General features: G+C 42.6%; 1 protein-coding gene across 1 annotated transcript; it reads left to right on the top strand.

Moving 5' to 3' along the window:
* The first annotated feature begins 752 nt into the window (after positions 1 to 752).
* Positions 753 to 12,713, top strand: RPS27L (ribosomal protein S27 like). The gene is made up of 4 exons (XM_033167395.1): positions 753 to 820; positions 6,429 to 6,537; positions 10,087 to 10,197; positions 11,520 to 12,713. Exons 1-4 carry the CDS (start codon positions 815 to 817, stop codon positions 11,546 to 11,548), a joined length of 255 nt encoding a protein of 84 aa, XP_033023286.1. The 5' UTR covers positions 753 to 814; the 3' UTR covers positions 11,549 to 12,713.
* Positions 12,714 to 15,224: the final 2,511 nt, after the last annotated feature.

Genomic DNA, 15,224 nt, shown 5'->3' with positions numbered 1-15,224 from the left:
TTAAGAGCGGCAGACTCGTAATCTGGGGAACCGGGTTCGTGTCTGCACTCCTCCACATGCAGCTGCTGGGTGACCTTGGGCTAGTCACACTTCTCTGAAGTCTCTCAGCCCCACTCACCTCACAGAGTGTTTGTTGTGGGGGAGGAAGGGAAAGGAGAATGTTAGCCGCTTTGAGACTCCTTCGGGTAGTGAAAAGCGGGATATCAAATCCAAACTCTTCTTCTTCTTCTTCTGCTCTGGTTCGCCAGAAGCAGCTTTGTCATGCTGGCCACATGACCCAGAAGCTGTACACCAGCTTTCTCGGCCAGTAACGCAAGATGAGCACACAACCCAGAGTCGTCTGTGACTGGACCTAATGGTCAGGGGTCCCTTTACCTTTATATGTAATATGCATAAATGTGCTCCATGATAATGGCAATGTCTTTGCATGGGGCCAGCTTTATTATGCCCAGAGTCCTTGAAATCTGCTTTTCAATTGACAAAAAAAGAAATATGGAGGACGAATGGCGGCTAACGGTTTGAGGTTGAATCCTGACAACACAGAAGTACTGTTGGGGAGGGGGAGGGGGTTCACCGTGCCTTCGAAAAGCCAAAACACCCCTCTCCAAACCACGGAGCTTTGGCTCCTAGATGGTCTCGAGGAAGTGGGCGTGTCCGCAGACACGAGAGGCGGGGCTTCTCGCGTGCGTCACGCGCCCTGTGTTTGTATCTGCGCGTGTTTGGGGACGCGGGGAAGGAAAGGCTCGCTCTCGCTCGCCTCACGCGGAGGCCGCTTCCGGCTGGAAGGGAGGAGAAGCAACGGCGAACCAGCAACATGCCCGTGAGTGGGTGCCGTACTGAACGCGGGCGGCGGCGCGTCAAGGGTTAATGGGTGGAAGGGGGCAGAAAGAGGAGAGAATCCCCCTCGGCTCTGCCTGTCAGGGAGCGGTGGAGGGGGCGGGTTGTCCCATTCCCTAATAGGTGGGAAGGGGTGTGTGGGATGTTCCACTCCGTTTATGGGCGGGGGTGGAGCAGGACATTTACGGTGTGGGGGGAGTGTAAAAAAAAAAAAAAGCACTTGCTGCTTCTACTTTCTGCGCACCCTCGTAGCAGTTTATAGCCACACACAAACACTTCGCTACGATCAACGTCCCCGCCCCCATGACAGGTCAAATGCATTGATCCCAAACCCAGCACCGGGATCACCAGACCCTTTCCCTGGAGAGGAATTCCCGGTGCCCACGGACTCCTTGCCACAGGCCAGCTGCGAAACCAGGCAGCTCTTTCTGCCTCCCCACCACCACACTCTTCCCCTTTAATGCGATGTGGCATATGGATTCCTAGCCAGGCAGGGTCCAGCTGTGATGTGAAGCTGTTACTCTTTACCTGTGTGGATCACAGTGGTGGAAGCACCAGAGCTCCCTGGAGTCTCAGAATTCAGTGTCAGAATAGGGGTGCATATAGGAGGAATATAGCTAAATAACTGAGCAGATGGCCTGGTGGTGCAGGGAGTATGTGGCCTCCTTTCACTTTGGCATCTAGCTCAGGTATTTTACAGTTTTCTAGTATGCTTTTCAGTTTAATTTTCCCATCCTGCATTTTGAGGCACTTGGTGCAGGCAGATGGTAATCTTCAAAGTTATTTTCCTTAGAGTCAGCTTATTCCTTTCATCATCACCTTTCACAGGCACCTACTGGTGTTACAGTGGCTAATTTTAGAATCCACAACAGGCTGTCCAAGGAGAGACATCTCTCTCTCTCACCCCCCCCCCCACCTTTTAGTTATTCAATGCACTCTTTCCAGGATCTGGGACTTCTTCTGTTTACAATGAAGTCAATATAGTATTGAGCAAATTCAGCACACAAAGGCTGTTGCCATATGGTGAATGCTCTAACCCAGTGGTTCCTAATTAGCTAATAACTTAGGACCCCCTATTTTTCAAAAGCCAATGATAGTTACCTTTGCAAAGCAATTTTCTGAACAAAGTATGGAGTAGCATCTAATAAGCAAAGGATTTTAGGTATACTAAAAACCAGACTAGAGCTGAGTGATACCTGCTTTTCAACATCGTGGTATATCAGCAACTAAACATCACAGTATTCCAATATATAACAATGTCTGAAATTGGAGATTAGCGTGGGGGATGAGGGAAGGAGCAGCCATGGTGATAGGATGGGTGGAGGGAGGAGAGGAAATGGAGTCACATCAAGCTGCCTTCAGCGAAGATGCATATCCACTGTGGCTACTCCTGCTTTCCTGCTGACTAGCTCCGCCTCAGTACCAGGGGAAGGTAGTGCCATGGTGCCTTGAAGTGAGGGTGATAAGCTGCCCTGTTCTCAAATCAGCAGCAGTTATCAGCAGTGTTATCAGCTGAGAGTATTGTGTGATATCAACAGTGCCTTGATATATTGCTGTGTGTTGTCAGGTCAAAATTCTTATTGCGGTGTGATTTCAAAACCAATTTTGGCCAATATATTGAAAAATCACACAGTGCTAATACAGACCATACAGATCCCCAATACAGATCCCCTTCATGGATCACTGCCTTGTCGTGGCGAAGGGGCTTGAATTACTCAGGGAAGCTATGGACAGGTCAAGAAGGACAGGTCATAGTGGAGAGTTTGGACCAAACGTGATCCACCTGGAGAAGGAACTGGCAAGCCGCTCCAGTATCCCTGCCAAGAAAACTCCATGGACAAAGACAACAGGCATATAAAAGATATGACGCTGGAAGATGAGCCCCTCAGGTCGGAAGGCGTCCAACATGCTACTGGGGAAGAGCGGAGGACAAGTACAAGTAGATCCAGAGCTGATGAAGCGGCTGGGCCAAAGCCGAAAGGACGTTCAGTTGCTGATATGCCTGGAAGTGAAAGGAAAGTCCAATGCTGTAAAGAAAAGTATTGCATAGGAACCTGGAATGTAAGAACCATGAACCTTGGTAAGCTGGATGTGGTCAAAAATGAGATGGCAAGAATAAACATTGACATCCTAGGCATCAGTGAACTAAAATGGACGGGAATGGGCGAATTCAGTTCAGATAACTATCATATCTACTACTGCGGGCAGGAATCCCGTAAAAGAAATGGAGTGGCCCTCATAGTCAACAAAAGAGTGGCGAAAGCTGTACTGGGATGCAATTTCAAAAATGATAGAATGATCTCGATACGAATCCAAGGCAGACCTTTTAACATCACAGTAATCCAAGTTTATGCACCAACTACCAGTGCTGAAGAAACTGAAATTGATCAGTTCTATGAAGACTTACAACACCTTATAGAAATGACACCAAAGAAGGATGTTCTTCTCATTATAGGGGATTGGAATGCTAAAGTAGGGAGTCAAGAGATAAAAGGAACAACTGGCAAGTTTGGCCTTGGAGTTCAAAATGAAGCAGGGCAAAGGCTAATAGAGTTCTGTCAAGAGAACAAGCTGGTCATCACAAACACTCTTTTCCAACAACACAAGAGACGACTCTACACATGGACATCACCAGATGGGCAACATCGAAATCAGATTGATTATATTCTCTGCAGCCAAAGATGGAGAAGCTCTATACACTCAGCAAAAACAAGACCTGGAGCTGACTGTGGCTCAGATCACCAGCTTCTTATAGCAAAATTCCAGCTTAAACTGAAGAAAGTAGGAAAAACCACTGGGCCAGTAAGACTCAATCTAAATCAAATCCCTTATGAATACACAGTTGAAGTGAAGAACAGGTTTAAGGATTTAGATTTGGTGGATAGAGTGCCTGAAGAACTGTGGATGGAGGCTCGTAACATTATACAGGAGACAGCAACGAAAACCATCCCAATGAAAAAGAAATGCAAGAAAGCAAAGTGGCTGTCCAATGAGGCCTTACAAATAGCGGGGGAGAGAAGGCAAGCAAAATGCGAGGGAGATCGTGAAAGACACAGAAAATTGAATGCAGATTTCCAAAGAATAGCAAGGAGAGACAAAAGGGCCTTTCTAAACGAGCAATGCAAAGAAATAGAGGAAAATAACAGAATGGGGAAAACCAGAGATTTGTTCAAGAAAATTGGAGATATGAAAGGAACATTTCGTACAAAGATTACCACAATTAAGGACAAAAGTGGAAAGGACCTAACAGAAGCAGAAGACATCAAGAAGAGGTGGCAAGAATACACAGAGGAATTATACCAGAAAGATATGGAGGTCTCATACACCCCAGGTAATGTGGTTGCTGACCTTGAGCCAGACATCCTGGAGAGTGAAGTCAAATGGGCCTTAGAAAGCCTGGCTAACAACAAGGCCAGTGGAAGTGATGATATTCCAGCTGAACTATTTAAAATTTTAAAAGATGATGCTGTTAAGGTGCTACACTCAATATGCCAGCAAGTTTGGAAAACTCAGCAGTGGCCAGAGGATTGGAGAAGATCAGTCTACATCCCAATCCCAAAGAAGGGCAGTGCCAAAGAATGCTCCAACTACCGCACAATTGCACTCATTTCACACGCTAGCAAGGTTATGCTTAAAATTCTACAAGGCAGGCTTAAGCAGTATGTGGACCGAGAACTCCCAGAAGTGCAAGCTGGATTTCGAAGGGGCAGAGGAACCAGAGACCAAATTGCAAACATGCGCTGGATTATGGAGAAAGCTAGAGAGTTCCAGAAAAACATCTACTTCTGCTTCATTGACTACACAAAAGCATTTGACTGTGTCGACCACAACAAACTATGGCAAGTTCTTAAAGAAATGGGAGTGCCGGATCACCTCATTTGTCTCCTGAGAAATCTCTATGTGGGACAAGAAGCTACAGTTAGAACTGGATATGGAACAACTGATTGGTTCAAAATTGGGAAAGGAGTACGACAAGGCTGTATATTGTCTCCCTGCTTATTTAACTTATATGCAGAATTCATCATGCGAAAGGCTGGACTGGATGAATCCCAAACCGGAATTAAGATTGCCGGAAAAAATATCAACAACCTCAGATATGCTGATGACACTACCTTGATGGCAGAAAGTGAGGAGGAATTAAAGAACCTTTTAATGAGGGTGAAAGAGGAGAGCGCAAAATATGGTCTGAAGCTCAACATCAAAAAAACTAAGATCATGGCCACTGGTCCCATCACCTCCTGGCAAATAGAAGGGGAAGAAATGGAGGCAGTGAGAGATTTCACTCTTTTGGGTTCCACGATCACTGCAGATGGTGACAGCAGTCACGAAATTAGAAGACGCCTGCTTCTTGGGAGAAAAGCAATGACAAACCTAGACAGCATCTTAAAAAGCAAAGACATCACCTTGCCGACAAAGGTCCGTATAGTTAAAGCTATGGTTTTCCCAGTAGTAATGTATGGAAGTGAGAGCTGGACCATAAAGAAGGCTGATCGCCGAAGAATTGATGCTTTTGAATTATGGTGCTGGAGGAGACTCTTGAGAGTCCCATGGACTGCAAGAAGATCAAACCTATCCATTCTCAAAGAAATCAGCCCTGAGTGCTCACTAGAAGGACAGATCCTGCAGTTGAGGCTCCAGTACTTTGGCCACCTCATGAGAAGAGAAGACTCCCTGGAAAAGACCCTGATGTTGGGAAAGATGGAGGGCACAAGGAGAAGGGGACGACAGAGGATGAGATGGTTGGACAGTGTTCTCGAAGCTACTAACATGAGTTTGGCCAAACTGCGGGAGGCAGTGAAGGATAGGCGTGCCTGGCGTGCTCTGGTCCATGGGGTCACGAAGAGTCGGACACGACTGAACGACTGAACAACAACAACAACAACAAATACAGACCATAAAATGTGTGATATTACCATGCAAAAAATGACACAAATTTAGTTGGAGTGGCAAGGGATGGGGCTGCAGACCTCCTGGGTGCGTTCTCTGTGGACCCCTAATTGGGAACCATTGCTCATACCCATAAGTGTTCTTGTGATGTTAGTTCTTGGTGGAAAATGTGGGAAGAGGTAACTAGAGGCAGCAGTGGGCACAGGCTGGATGACATTGTGGATTGTAGAGTGAGGAGTAGAAAGATCAGGCTTGGAGATCTTGGGGTCCCCAACTGTTGTTTTGGGGGATTGTGCCCTGTGTTGTTGCCATTTGGATTTTTGTGCCTTGGGCACCTACCGTAAATGGTTTGGGGAGCCCTGAGAGAAATACCCAATATAGGTGGACTAGGATTAGGGAGACAAGGGTTCAAATTCCCACTCATTGGGGCTGAAGCTCACTGGGTGACCTTGGGACACTACAGTCACTGCCTCTCAGCCTAACCTACCTCACAAAGTTGTTGTGGGGATTAAATGTATGCCACCTTGAGGCCCTTGGAGGAAAGGTGGGATATAAATGAAATAATCCTTGCAGGAAAAAGTGAGATATAAATAAATAAATAAAACGATAATTAATAATATTCAGTAGAAAACACCCCTTTCAGCAAATTTAACAAACTCTGCTTTGTTGTACTCATGGCAATAACTCCCTAATATCTCACACAGCTGACCAGAGACTTAATTCACCCATCCCTAGAGGAGGAAAAGAGAAAACACAAAAAGAAACGTCTGGTCCAGAGTCCAAATTCCTACTTCATGGATGTCAAGTGTCCAGGTAACTATTCTTTAAAGTGTTCTTTCCTGTAAAGGACCACAGAAAACTTGTAGTAAGACAGCCTTTGGCAATATAGGTTTCCAAAACACCTGGAGGACACCAGATTGGCAAAGACTGCAATAAGAGATAATGGCCTGCCACTTGGATTTACGTATTAACCTCTTCTCCCCTGGAGTAAAAATACTGAAAAGGCACATGCAGTGGATCTGTGTAAATTTCTTCATTACTTTTATCATTTATCGGTTCCCGGGGATAAAAAAAGAAGCAGATTCCTCGAGAATGAATTGTAATTAATCCACTTTTTGCCTTACCTGCTTCAACATCCCAATGAGCAACAAATAACGCTGATTTACTGAAGAATTAATTTACTCCTGAGTCCTTAAAAAAATGTTCAGTAGTCTTGCATACTTATCTAGTCCCACTGAACTTGGTGGGACTTACCCCTAAGCATAATGAGGTTTCTTATATTGTTCAGCCTGCTGCCTACATATCTAGTTTGTGCTTTTGAAATTGGCTTTTTAAGGCTAAATTGGCTAAGGATGAAAATGTTGTATCTGATTTGGGCATGTAGCCGGCTTCAAACTTAATAAACAGAAGACCAAAGTGCTGACTAAAAATATGAAAACAGAACAAATACATGAGTTACAAGAACTTACTGGCCTCAACTTTGCTAAGAAAGTAAAATATCTAGGGATCAACCTCACTGCAAAAAACCTGAACCTGTACAAGGACAATTACGAGAAGTTGTGGACTGAGATAAAAAAAGACTTAGAGATATGGACAAGATTGAAACTTTCACTAATGGGCAGAATAGCTGCTGTGAAGATGAATGTCTTACCAAGGATGCTGTTTTTATTTCAAGCCATTCCAATTTTAGATAAGTTGGACTGTTTCAAGATATGGCAAAAGGACCTATCAAAATTTATATGGCAAGGAAAAAAGCCAAGAATTAAGTTTAAGATTTTAACGGACTCTAAAGAGAGAGGAGGCTTTTCTTTGCCGGACTTAAAGATTTATTTTGAAGCGGCGGCCTTTTGCTGGTTGAAAGACTGGTTTAAACTGGAAAATACTGATGTGTTGGATCTGGAAGGCTTTGATAACATGTTCGGTTGGCATGCTTATCTTTGGTACGACAAGGCTAAGGTCCACAAGACTTTTAAAAATCATATTGTTAGAAAAGCCTTGTATCAGGTTTGGTTGAGATATAAAGACTTGTTAGAGAGAAAGACCCCTAGATGGATTTCACCGGTCGAGGCCAAGGCCTATAAGAGACCTAATATGTCTGCAAGATGGTTGAGATATGCAGATATATTGCAGCAGGAAGGTGAAGCGTTTAAATTGAAAGGTTATGATCAGGTAAAAAGCGAGGTCACCGACTGGCTGCAATACCATCAAATTTATGAGATTTTTAAAGCAGACAAGAAGATTGGTTTTCAAGTTGAAAAATCAAAACTGGAAACAGAGCTAATTGAATCGAATTCAAAAAACCTTTCCAAAATGTATAACTTGTTGCTAGAGTGGCATACGAAAGATGAAATGGTTAAATCAACAATGATAGATTGGGCAAAGGATGTGGGACACAACATCATGTTGGAGGACTGGGAAAGACTGTGGAAGGAAGGTATCAAATTTACAGCTTGTAATAATTTAAGAGAAAACATTATGAAAATGCTTTATAGATGGTATTTAACACCAGTTAAGATTGCTAAGATGAATCCGTCAATGACCAATATGTGCTGGAAATGTAAATCAGTGGAAGGTACCTTTTATCATATGTGGTGGACATGCCCAAGGGTTAAAGCCTTCTGGGATAAGATTTACAATGAACTTAAAAAGGTAATGAAAATTACCTTTAGTAAGAAACCAGAGGCTTTCCTTTTGAGCATGACCAACGAACAGATACCCAGTCAAGATAGAGTATTTTTTATGTATGCCACAACAGCAGCTAGAATTTTATTGGCAAGAAATTGGAAGGGTGAAGAGATCCCAACGGTGGAAGAATGGCAGATGAAGTTAATGGAATACATGGAGCTTGCCGAACTGACCGCGAGAATCCGAGACCAGAGGGAGGAGAAGGTGTCGAAGGATTGGAAGAAATTTAAGGACTACTTAGTTAATGGTGTAAAATTGAATATCTGAGCAGAACTAGCTGTTGAACAGGCTTTAGCTAGATAAACTTAAGTTAAAGTTTTGGTAAGAATTTTACAGTATATGATACAAATAAGAATGTCTAAAGATTTGAGAATAGACTAAGATCTATGCTTTTAATAAAGGAATCTAAGGACAAATAAGATGGTTAATAGTTATAGCTACCTAAAGTATATTTGGATTAACAATGCAGTGGAGGGTGTGGGGGAAGTCCTCTATGCCTAGAAGATAGAATAAGAACGAGATAAAGATAAGTGTTTAGACAGGTTTGTATATGTTTTTCTTATGTTTATTGTGTTTTTGTTTGATTTGTTTATTGTTTATTGTATTCTGTATTTTCATTGTATTTGTGTATGTTTTGTTCTTTTATATATGCATATGGAAAATAATAAAATCTTTTTTAAAAAAAGAAAAGAAAATGTTGTATCTGACATCCTCTCACTTGCTGCAGCAAGAGGACAAATCTTTACCTTCTATTTGCCAGCTCTTCAGGTATTTAAAGAGCATGATCATGTATTGTCTTCTCCAGGCTCAACAATACCCAGTACTTCAACCTTCCTCATAGGAGTCATTTCCTATACCTTGACCATCCCCACTGTCCTCCTCTGAACTCATTCCAGTTTTTCTTAAAGTGTGTTTCCCAGATCTAAACACAGTACTTCAATTGAGGTCTGACTAGTGCAGAACAAAGTTGATGTCACTTCTTGTGACAATAGTTTTTATTAATATAGCTTAAAATAGCATCAGTCTTTTTTCAAGCAGTTTAACACTGCTGACTCATGTTCAGCTTGTTGGTGACTACAATCCCACCATCTATTTCTACAATTAATTTAACAGTAGGGCCAAACGTTGTTTGTAAAATCATACATGCACCCTTTGGTTTTCTTAAGGTGTGAGGCTTGTTGCATTTCTTTGAAAAGTTCTATTTTTGTTTTTGGAACTGTAAACATCTGTGGTCTGTGTGACACCATTAAGAGGTCTTAAAACACATATACAAAAACCCATTTTTTCTCATGGGCTTAACTGAGAAACTCATTAAGTTTAAGAGTCTCTTCCTTTCTCTTCATAAATGAGCACTGTATCTGAAATACAATGACTGTCTAACCATTGGCACACACTCTGAGAACAACTTCAGAACATTTCTATTTTTATGAAATTAAATACAGAGGAAGAGATCCAGATTCAAGGCAGCTCTCAGTTATGGACAGCACTTGGTGGCCTTAAAAAACCCAACTCGCTTGTACTAATTGTAACACAGAGGGCAAGAAACTTAGAAGACCTTAGAGGGCAATGCACATTATTTGACATCCCAGTCTAGCATTAGGTAATATGTTGGACACTCGGTGTAGTATCAGTGTGTATGTCCATTGGAATGAAAAATATATGCTTTTAAAAATTCAGGATGCTACAAGATCACCACGGTGTTCAGCCACGCTCAGATAGTGGTGCCCTGTGTAGGATGCTCGACTGTCTTGTGCCAACCAACAGGAGGCAAAGCCAGACTCACAGAAGGTAGGGGAAAACACCTTGCTCCTTTAATCAGGCTTCTTCTGTGTAGATACACCATTTATGCCATGACCTTAATATTCATTAACACAGGCAGCTTATTCTGCAGTCTATGTGTTGAAATAAATTGTTGATTTTATCTCCTAATGTATTTGTAGACTTCAGTATTTCCCAATCTGCTGGCTGGGACTTACGGGGAACATACGGTGGGCACCAGATTTGGGAAGGCTGTTCTAGAGCCATGGGGATTACCCATAGTTCATTGATTCAACACACGCATAAAGTATTAGCTTCAGTCCCTGTCATCTTCAATTAATGGCTTTTTGGTAGCAGAGCCAAGAAAAACCTGTGCCTGAAACCACGAACAGAAGAGTAAATATTGGGGTAGATAGATCAATGGTCTGACTCTGTATGTGGCAGATTGGTTTGCTCAGTTCTGCACAAAACAGCTTTAATGTTAACGATTGGGCATGCATCTGGAAATATACTCAAACATCTTTAACCATTGAAGGGTAGGGTTTTTTTGGCGGAATTTAGAGCACAACATTAAAATTCTTCTCAGAAACAAAGTGGGGCATCAGCACTTGAGGAAAAGCATATAATAAGTCTATAAGGCAGGGCCTTGGATGTAGGGCGTGGCTGGCTAGAAAACTCAAGTTTTCTGGAATGCTAACCAGTCCACACACACTTAGCAGAAATTGCCACTGGATGGAAAGTTAGCGGAATACACCATTTCTTAAAATTCTGTCCATTCTAGTGTGACTAAAGTTGAATCACAATGCAAGGGTTCTTAAAAACCTAGATGAGCAAATGGATTCAATGTTAAATGAGGTTTTTAACTGGCAGAATTGCAGCTTGGCAAAATTCCCAGAACCATTAAAAGTCCTGAGGTGCCGTTGAAGTTAAAATTCTTAACCGAAATATTTCCTAGTTGTTTAGCTACTCTGCATTTCAATAGGTAAAAATATTCTAAAGGTAAATTAACGCAGTGCAGTTCAATTATGGGAGATAATGCACTAGGATGGCATGGTAGGGGACAGTGAGAGTTAAATTTCTTTAAAGGGAACTGAGAATAAGATATAAAGATCAGTCATTTTGGCAGGGGGTGGGGGGAATCCCTACAGGGAGACGAGAGAATATAAGCATTAATGCAAGTTTCCCAATGAGAACAATTTGACAAGGGAAGCTCTGCACACTTGGATATTTACAAACACAAACATCTGCTGGTTGTTTTTTTTTTTTAACAAGTAGGAGCTTTGATTTTCATGTCACTGTTTGCAGTCTTTATAAGCTCTTTGGAGCTCATGTACGGTGCTGTTTCTTTCCAGGTTGCTCATTTAGAAGAAAGCAACACTGAAGAATTCCTGTGCTGCTGTAAATGATACCACTGGAAGCCTTATGTTTGACAGTGCTGCTTAATCTAGCAAGTTAATTATGTCTAGCCATGGGGTAGGGTTTTGTGCAGATTTTGTGTATATGTTTAGGGGTAACCAAACTCTATTTTTATAGCTTTTATTATACAATGAACCTTGAATGAATAAGGCTGTTAATTGTGTCATTTGAATGCATTTAGTGCATTTTTCTTCACAGTAACAACCGGCTGATTACTATGGTGAAGAAATTCAAATGCCAGTCTTTAAAAAAACTTCATAAGAAGGGAACAGTTTTTATATTTTAACCCTGCTGGTTTTGCAGCTATAGGGCTTAGTCTTCTCGGAACTTCTGATTTGCAAATCTCCACTGAAATGAATAAAAGCTATGCAAGAAGAAACATACCGTAGCTTACTTGGGAAGGACTGTAGCTCCATGGATGAACATCTGCTTCGCATGCAGAAACCCCCAGGTTCAATACCCAGCACCCATAGGTAGGGCCGGGAGAGACTCCTGCTTGAAACCATGGAGAGCTGCCGCCAGTCAGTATAGACAATTTATGTTAAGATAGATAAGTAATTCTACTTCCAGCTGCGGGTCCTTCGCCTCAATCCCGATTCTCCTCAAATGATTCGGGATGTCCCTCCCCGTTTCATGGCTGCAAAAGATCAAGATTATATATTAAACTCCATTGTTGTGCTCTGGTCTCAGGAAAAACCCACAAGGATTCCACCTTTCCCCTCCATTTTCACCTTTCTTCTTATTTCCTATAGAAAAAGAGCACCAGTTCAGAATCAGATCAATGCAGGGGAGATAGGTCTATGAATGCTTACACTCTTGCTGTGAAGCCAGCAGAGGTGTCACAATGTGGCATGAAGATTAGGCCAACTAGGCCACAGGAAAAGGATTATTACTGAGCCAAGTGGAACAATACAAGGAACTCAGTACAAGGCAGCTTCCAAGGTTCCTATTGGTTTATTGTTTTGGTAGTCTTGCCCAGGAAAAGTTCACAAAAGAAGCTGATCCTATTTCCTGGCTGGTCAACTAACTGGACAGCACCTGACAAACGTTTTCAGAACTGCCCTGCGTTGTTGTATGCCTCCCTGATGATACGATGCAGTGCCCTTTTTAACTTTTCTGATTTTTTTTTTATGGGGAGACACTGTAGTTCAGTGTTAGATCACATACTTTGCATGCAGACAGCAGGTGAAGGAAAAGATTATGGAGAGCTTCTCTGCCTGTCAGAGGAAGCAGCAGTGAGCTAGTTGGGTAAACAGGCTGACCTAGTAGACAGCAACTTCTAATGTTCTTGTACTCAAAATGACCATTCAGTTGGGAGAGCATGGGACTCTTAATCTCAGTCGTGGGTTTCAGCCCCAAGTTGGGCAAAAGATTCCTGCATTGCAGGGGGTTGGACTAGATGACCCTTGGGATCCCTTCCAACACTACAATTCTATAGACTGCTTTCTGCCATCTTGAACTGCTGTTTATAGCCTGTACTGGGTAGTCAGCAGAATGACATGCACTTCACTAGTTCTGGTCAGTAGAGCTAATAATGGCCCACAATACCAAAACCAGAAATGCAAGTTGCTGCAAGTAGTATTAAATTGTGGATTGGTGTTGCGGCAGTTGCATTTTTGACTGGTTAGAGTATTTTATCAGGCATTAAGAGAATTCACTGCAGATTAACTTTAATCATTATTACTACAGCCTGTGTCTTATTCCTTACTTGGTAATATTAAAAACGTAAGTCTCAAAACCATCATTAGAGATACACAGGCCTCCTTCCAAGTTGGAAGAGTCTTAGTTGATCAGTAGTTGTCTCTTTCCTCAACTAAAGCTGTTTTGTGCTTTTTATGAATTTGTCTGCAATAAACTGCTTGATATGAGATCTGAAAGTGTGAGCTGCCTTACTGGACTTCTTAAAAAGTTAACCTGTCTTGCTTTATCCAAGGAACCGTTAATTTAGGTAAATGTATAAATTGTAGTTACACATTCATTTGTGAACCAATTCGTGTATGTTTAGCCCCAGCAAAGAAACTTTGTGCTTCTTTAGGGGCTATTTCAAAAGTTGCAAGATGGCACACTCTTGTGACTAACAGTGGATGGGCGTCTTCTTAAAGAAGCTTCCAGTTAAGGACCGTCCCCCCCACTGTCTTGCTTTCCCCTCCTTCTACACCTCTGTCATCCTCATGCAGTTTTTAGACAGCTGTTGTCCCAGATTCCAGAATTTACACCTCTTGCCAAAAAGGGGGCAAATGCAATTGAACATGACGTAGCACCCACAGCCACTTGAACTTTGTCAACAACATAAAGTATTTATTGGTTAAGGCATACAAAAAGGCTAGTCAATAATAAAAGGATCCAAATAGGCATTTTACATAAGCATAATTAGTTCAGCCAAATTTCAGATCGCTGGAGGAAAGGCAGGGGCAGGAGACAAACATTTAACATGATTTATATAAGGGATCACTGAGACAGATCAATCATTTAGCACCTAGGCCAGCCCTCCTGAACCTCATACCCTTGATGTTTTGTACTACAATTCCCATCAGCCCCAGCACTCCACTCTTACAACTAGCAGGTATGACTAAAAAAGTGAAGAAGATGGTGCACCAGGCTCTCAGAGGAATTCTAGGCTAATAAAACAACAACAAAGGACCATCTTGTATACGCTTTCTAGAGAAGAGCAAGTGAAAAGAAAAAATGTCAGATGCAGCCTCAATCCATGCATATTCGCTCGGGAGCAAGTCTCATTTATTCAACAGGGCTTACTCCCAAGTAGATGCACGTAGGAGTGAAGCTTTTAAATGAATGTAAACTTCTCTTAAAGCTTTCAAATAGCTGTTTCCTATACTTCACAAATAATACTTGCAGTAAAGTGTTGACCAGCAGGGAGCAACATTGGCAGCCTATTGTGACCACGCCTAACTGAAAACAACTACAATTTTGCTATTGTGAGGCAAACATGATATCAAACCGCCCCCCCTCGCCCCCCCCCGACTACCTTCAACTCTAGGAAAATATTACTGGGTGGGCAAGTTCTTAAAAAACAACAACAACCTCTTAAAAGCAAAATAGCAGCAGCCGACATAAACAGAGAGTCTCTTGTAAAGTCAATCCCACCATAACTGCAGGATTTAGTACATTTCTGTACTTTGTATCAATGTTTCTGAAGTGGAGGATTGAGCCCTGCTAACTGTTCCAGCTAGAAGGGGAAGGCTAGCTCACCCTTGTCCTTTGACTGTCCCTAAGGGGCTGGTGGGAATTGTTGCTCTTAGGAGCTCAGTCCCTGCTGCCTTTCTCTGTCCGTTATTGAGAGCTGGCACCCACAAGCAGGCATAGCGGTACCAAAACCCTGCATGATTAATGGGACTCTCTTGCTCTCCTACTGTCATGGCACAACTGTACTTGAGTCAAGTGATGCCTGTGGCAGTCACCCCCTGGGTTTTCACCACTCCTGTCTAGGCCTAGGTGATGTATCAATACATCGCCCACAACCAATATGAGGGCCAGACTGCGATGGCAGTTTCATCAGGTGGTATATTCTGAGTGAAACCGCTGCCGCTCCCAAGTCCCTCTGCCCCCCGTGCCCAGCGTGCCAAAGGAGAAACAAGCTGCAGCCAGGTGCTGTAGGCAGAGGGACTCAGGAACAACGGTGG

The sequence above is a fragment of the Lacerta agilis genome, chromosome 13 (genome assembly GCF_009819535.1).
Source record: "Lacerta agilis isolate rLacAgi1 chromosome 13, rLacAgi1.pri, whole genome shotgun sequence".
NCBI classification, from domain to species: domain Eukaryota; kingdom Metazoa; phylum Chordata; class Lepidosauria; order Squamata; family Lacertidae; genus Lacerta; species Lacerta agilis.
This window is presented reverse-complemented; position numbering and strand designations above follow the sequence as displayed.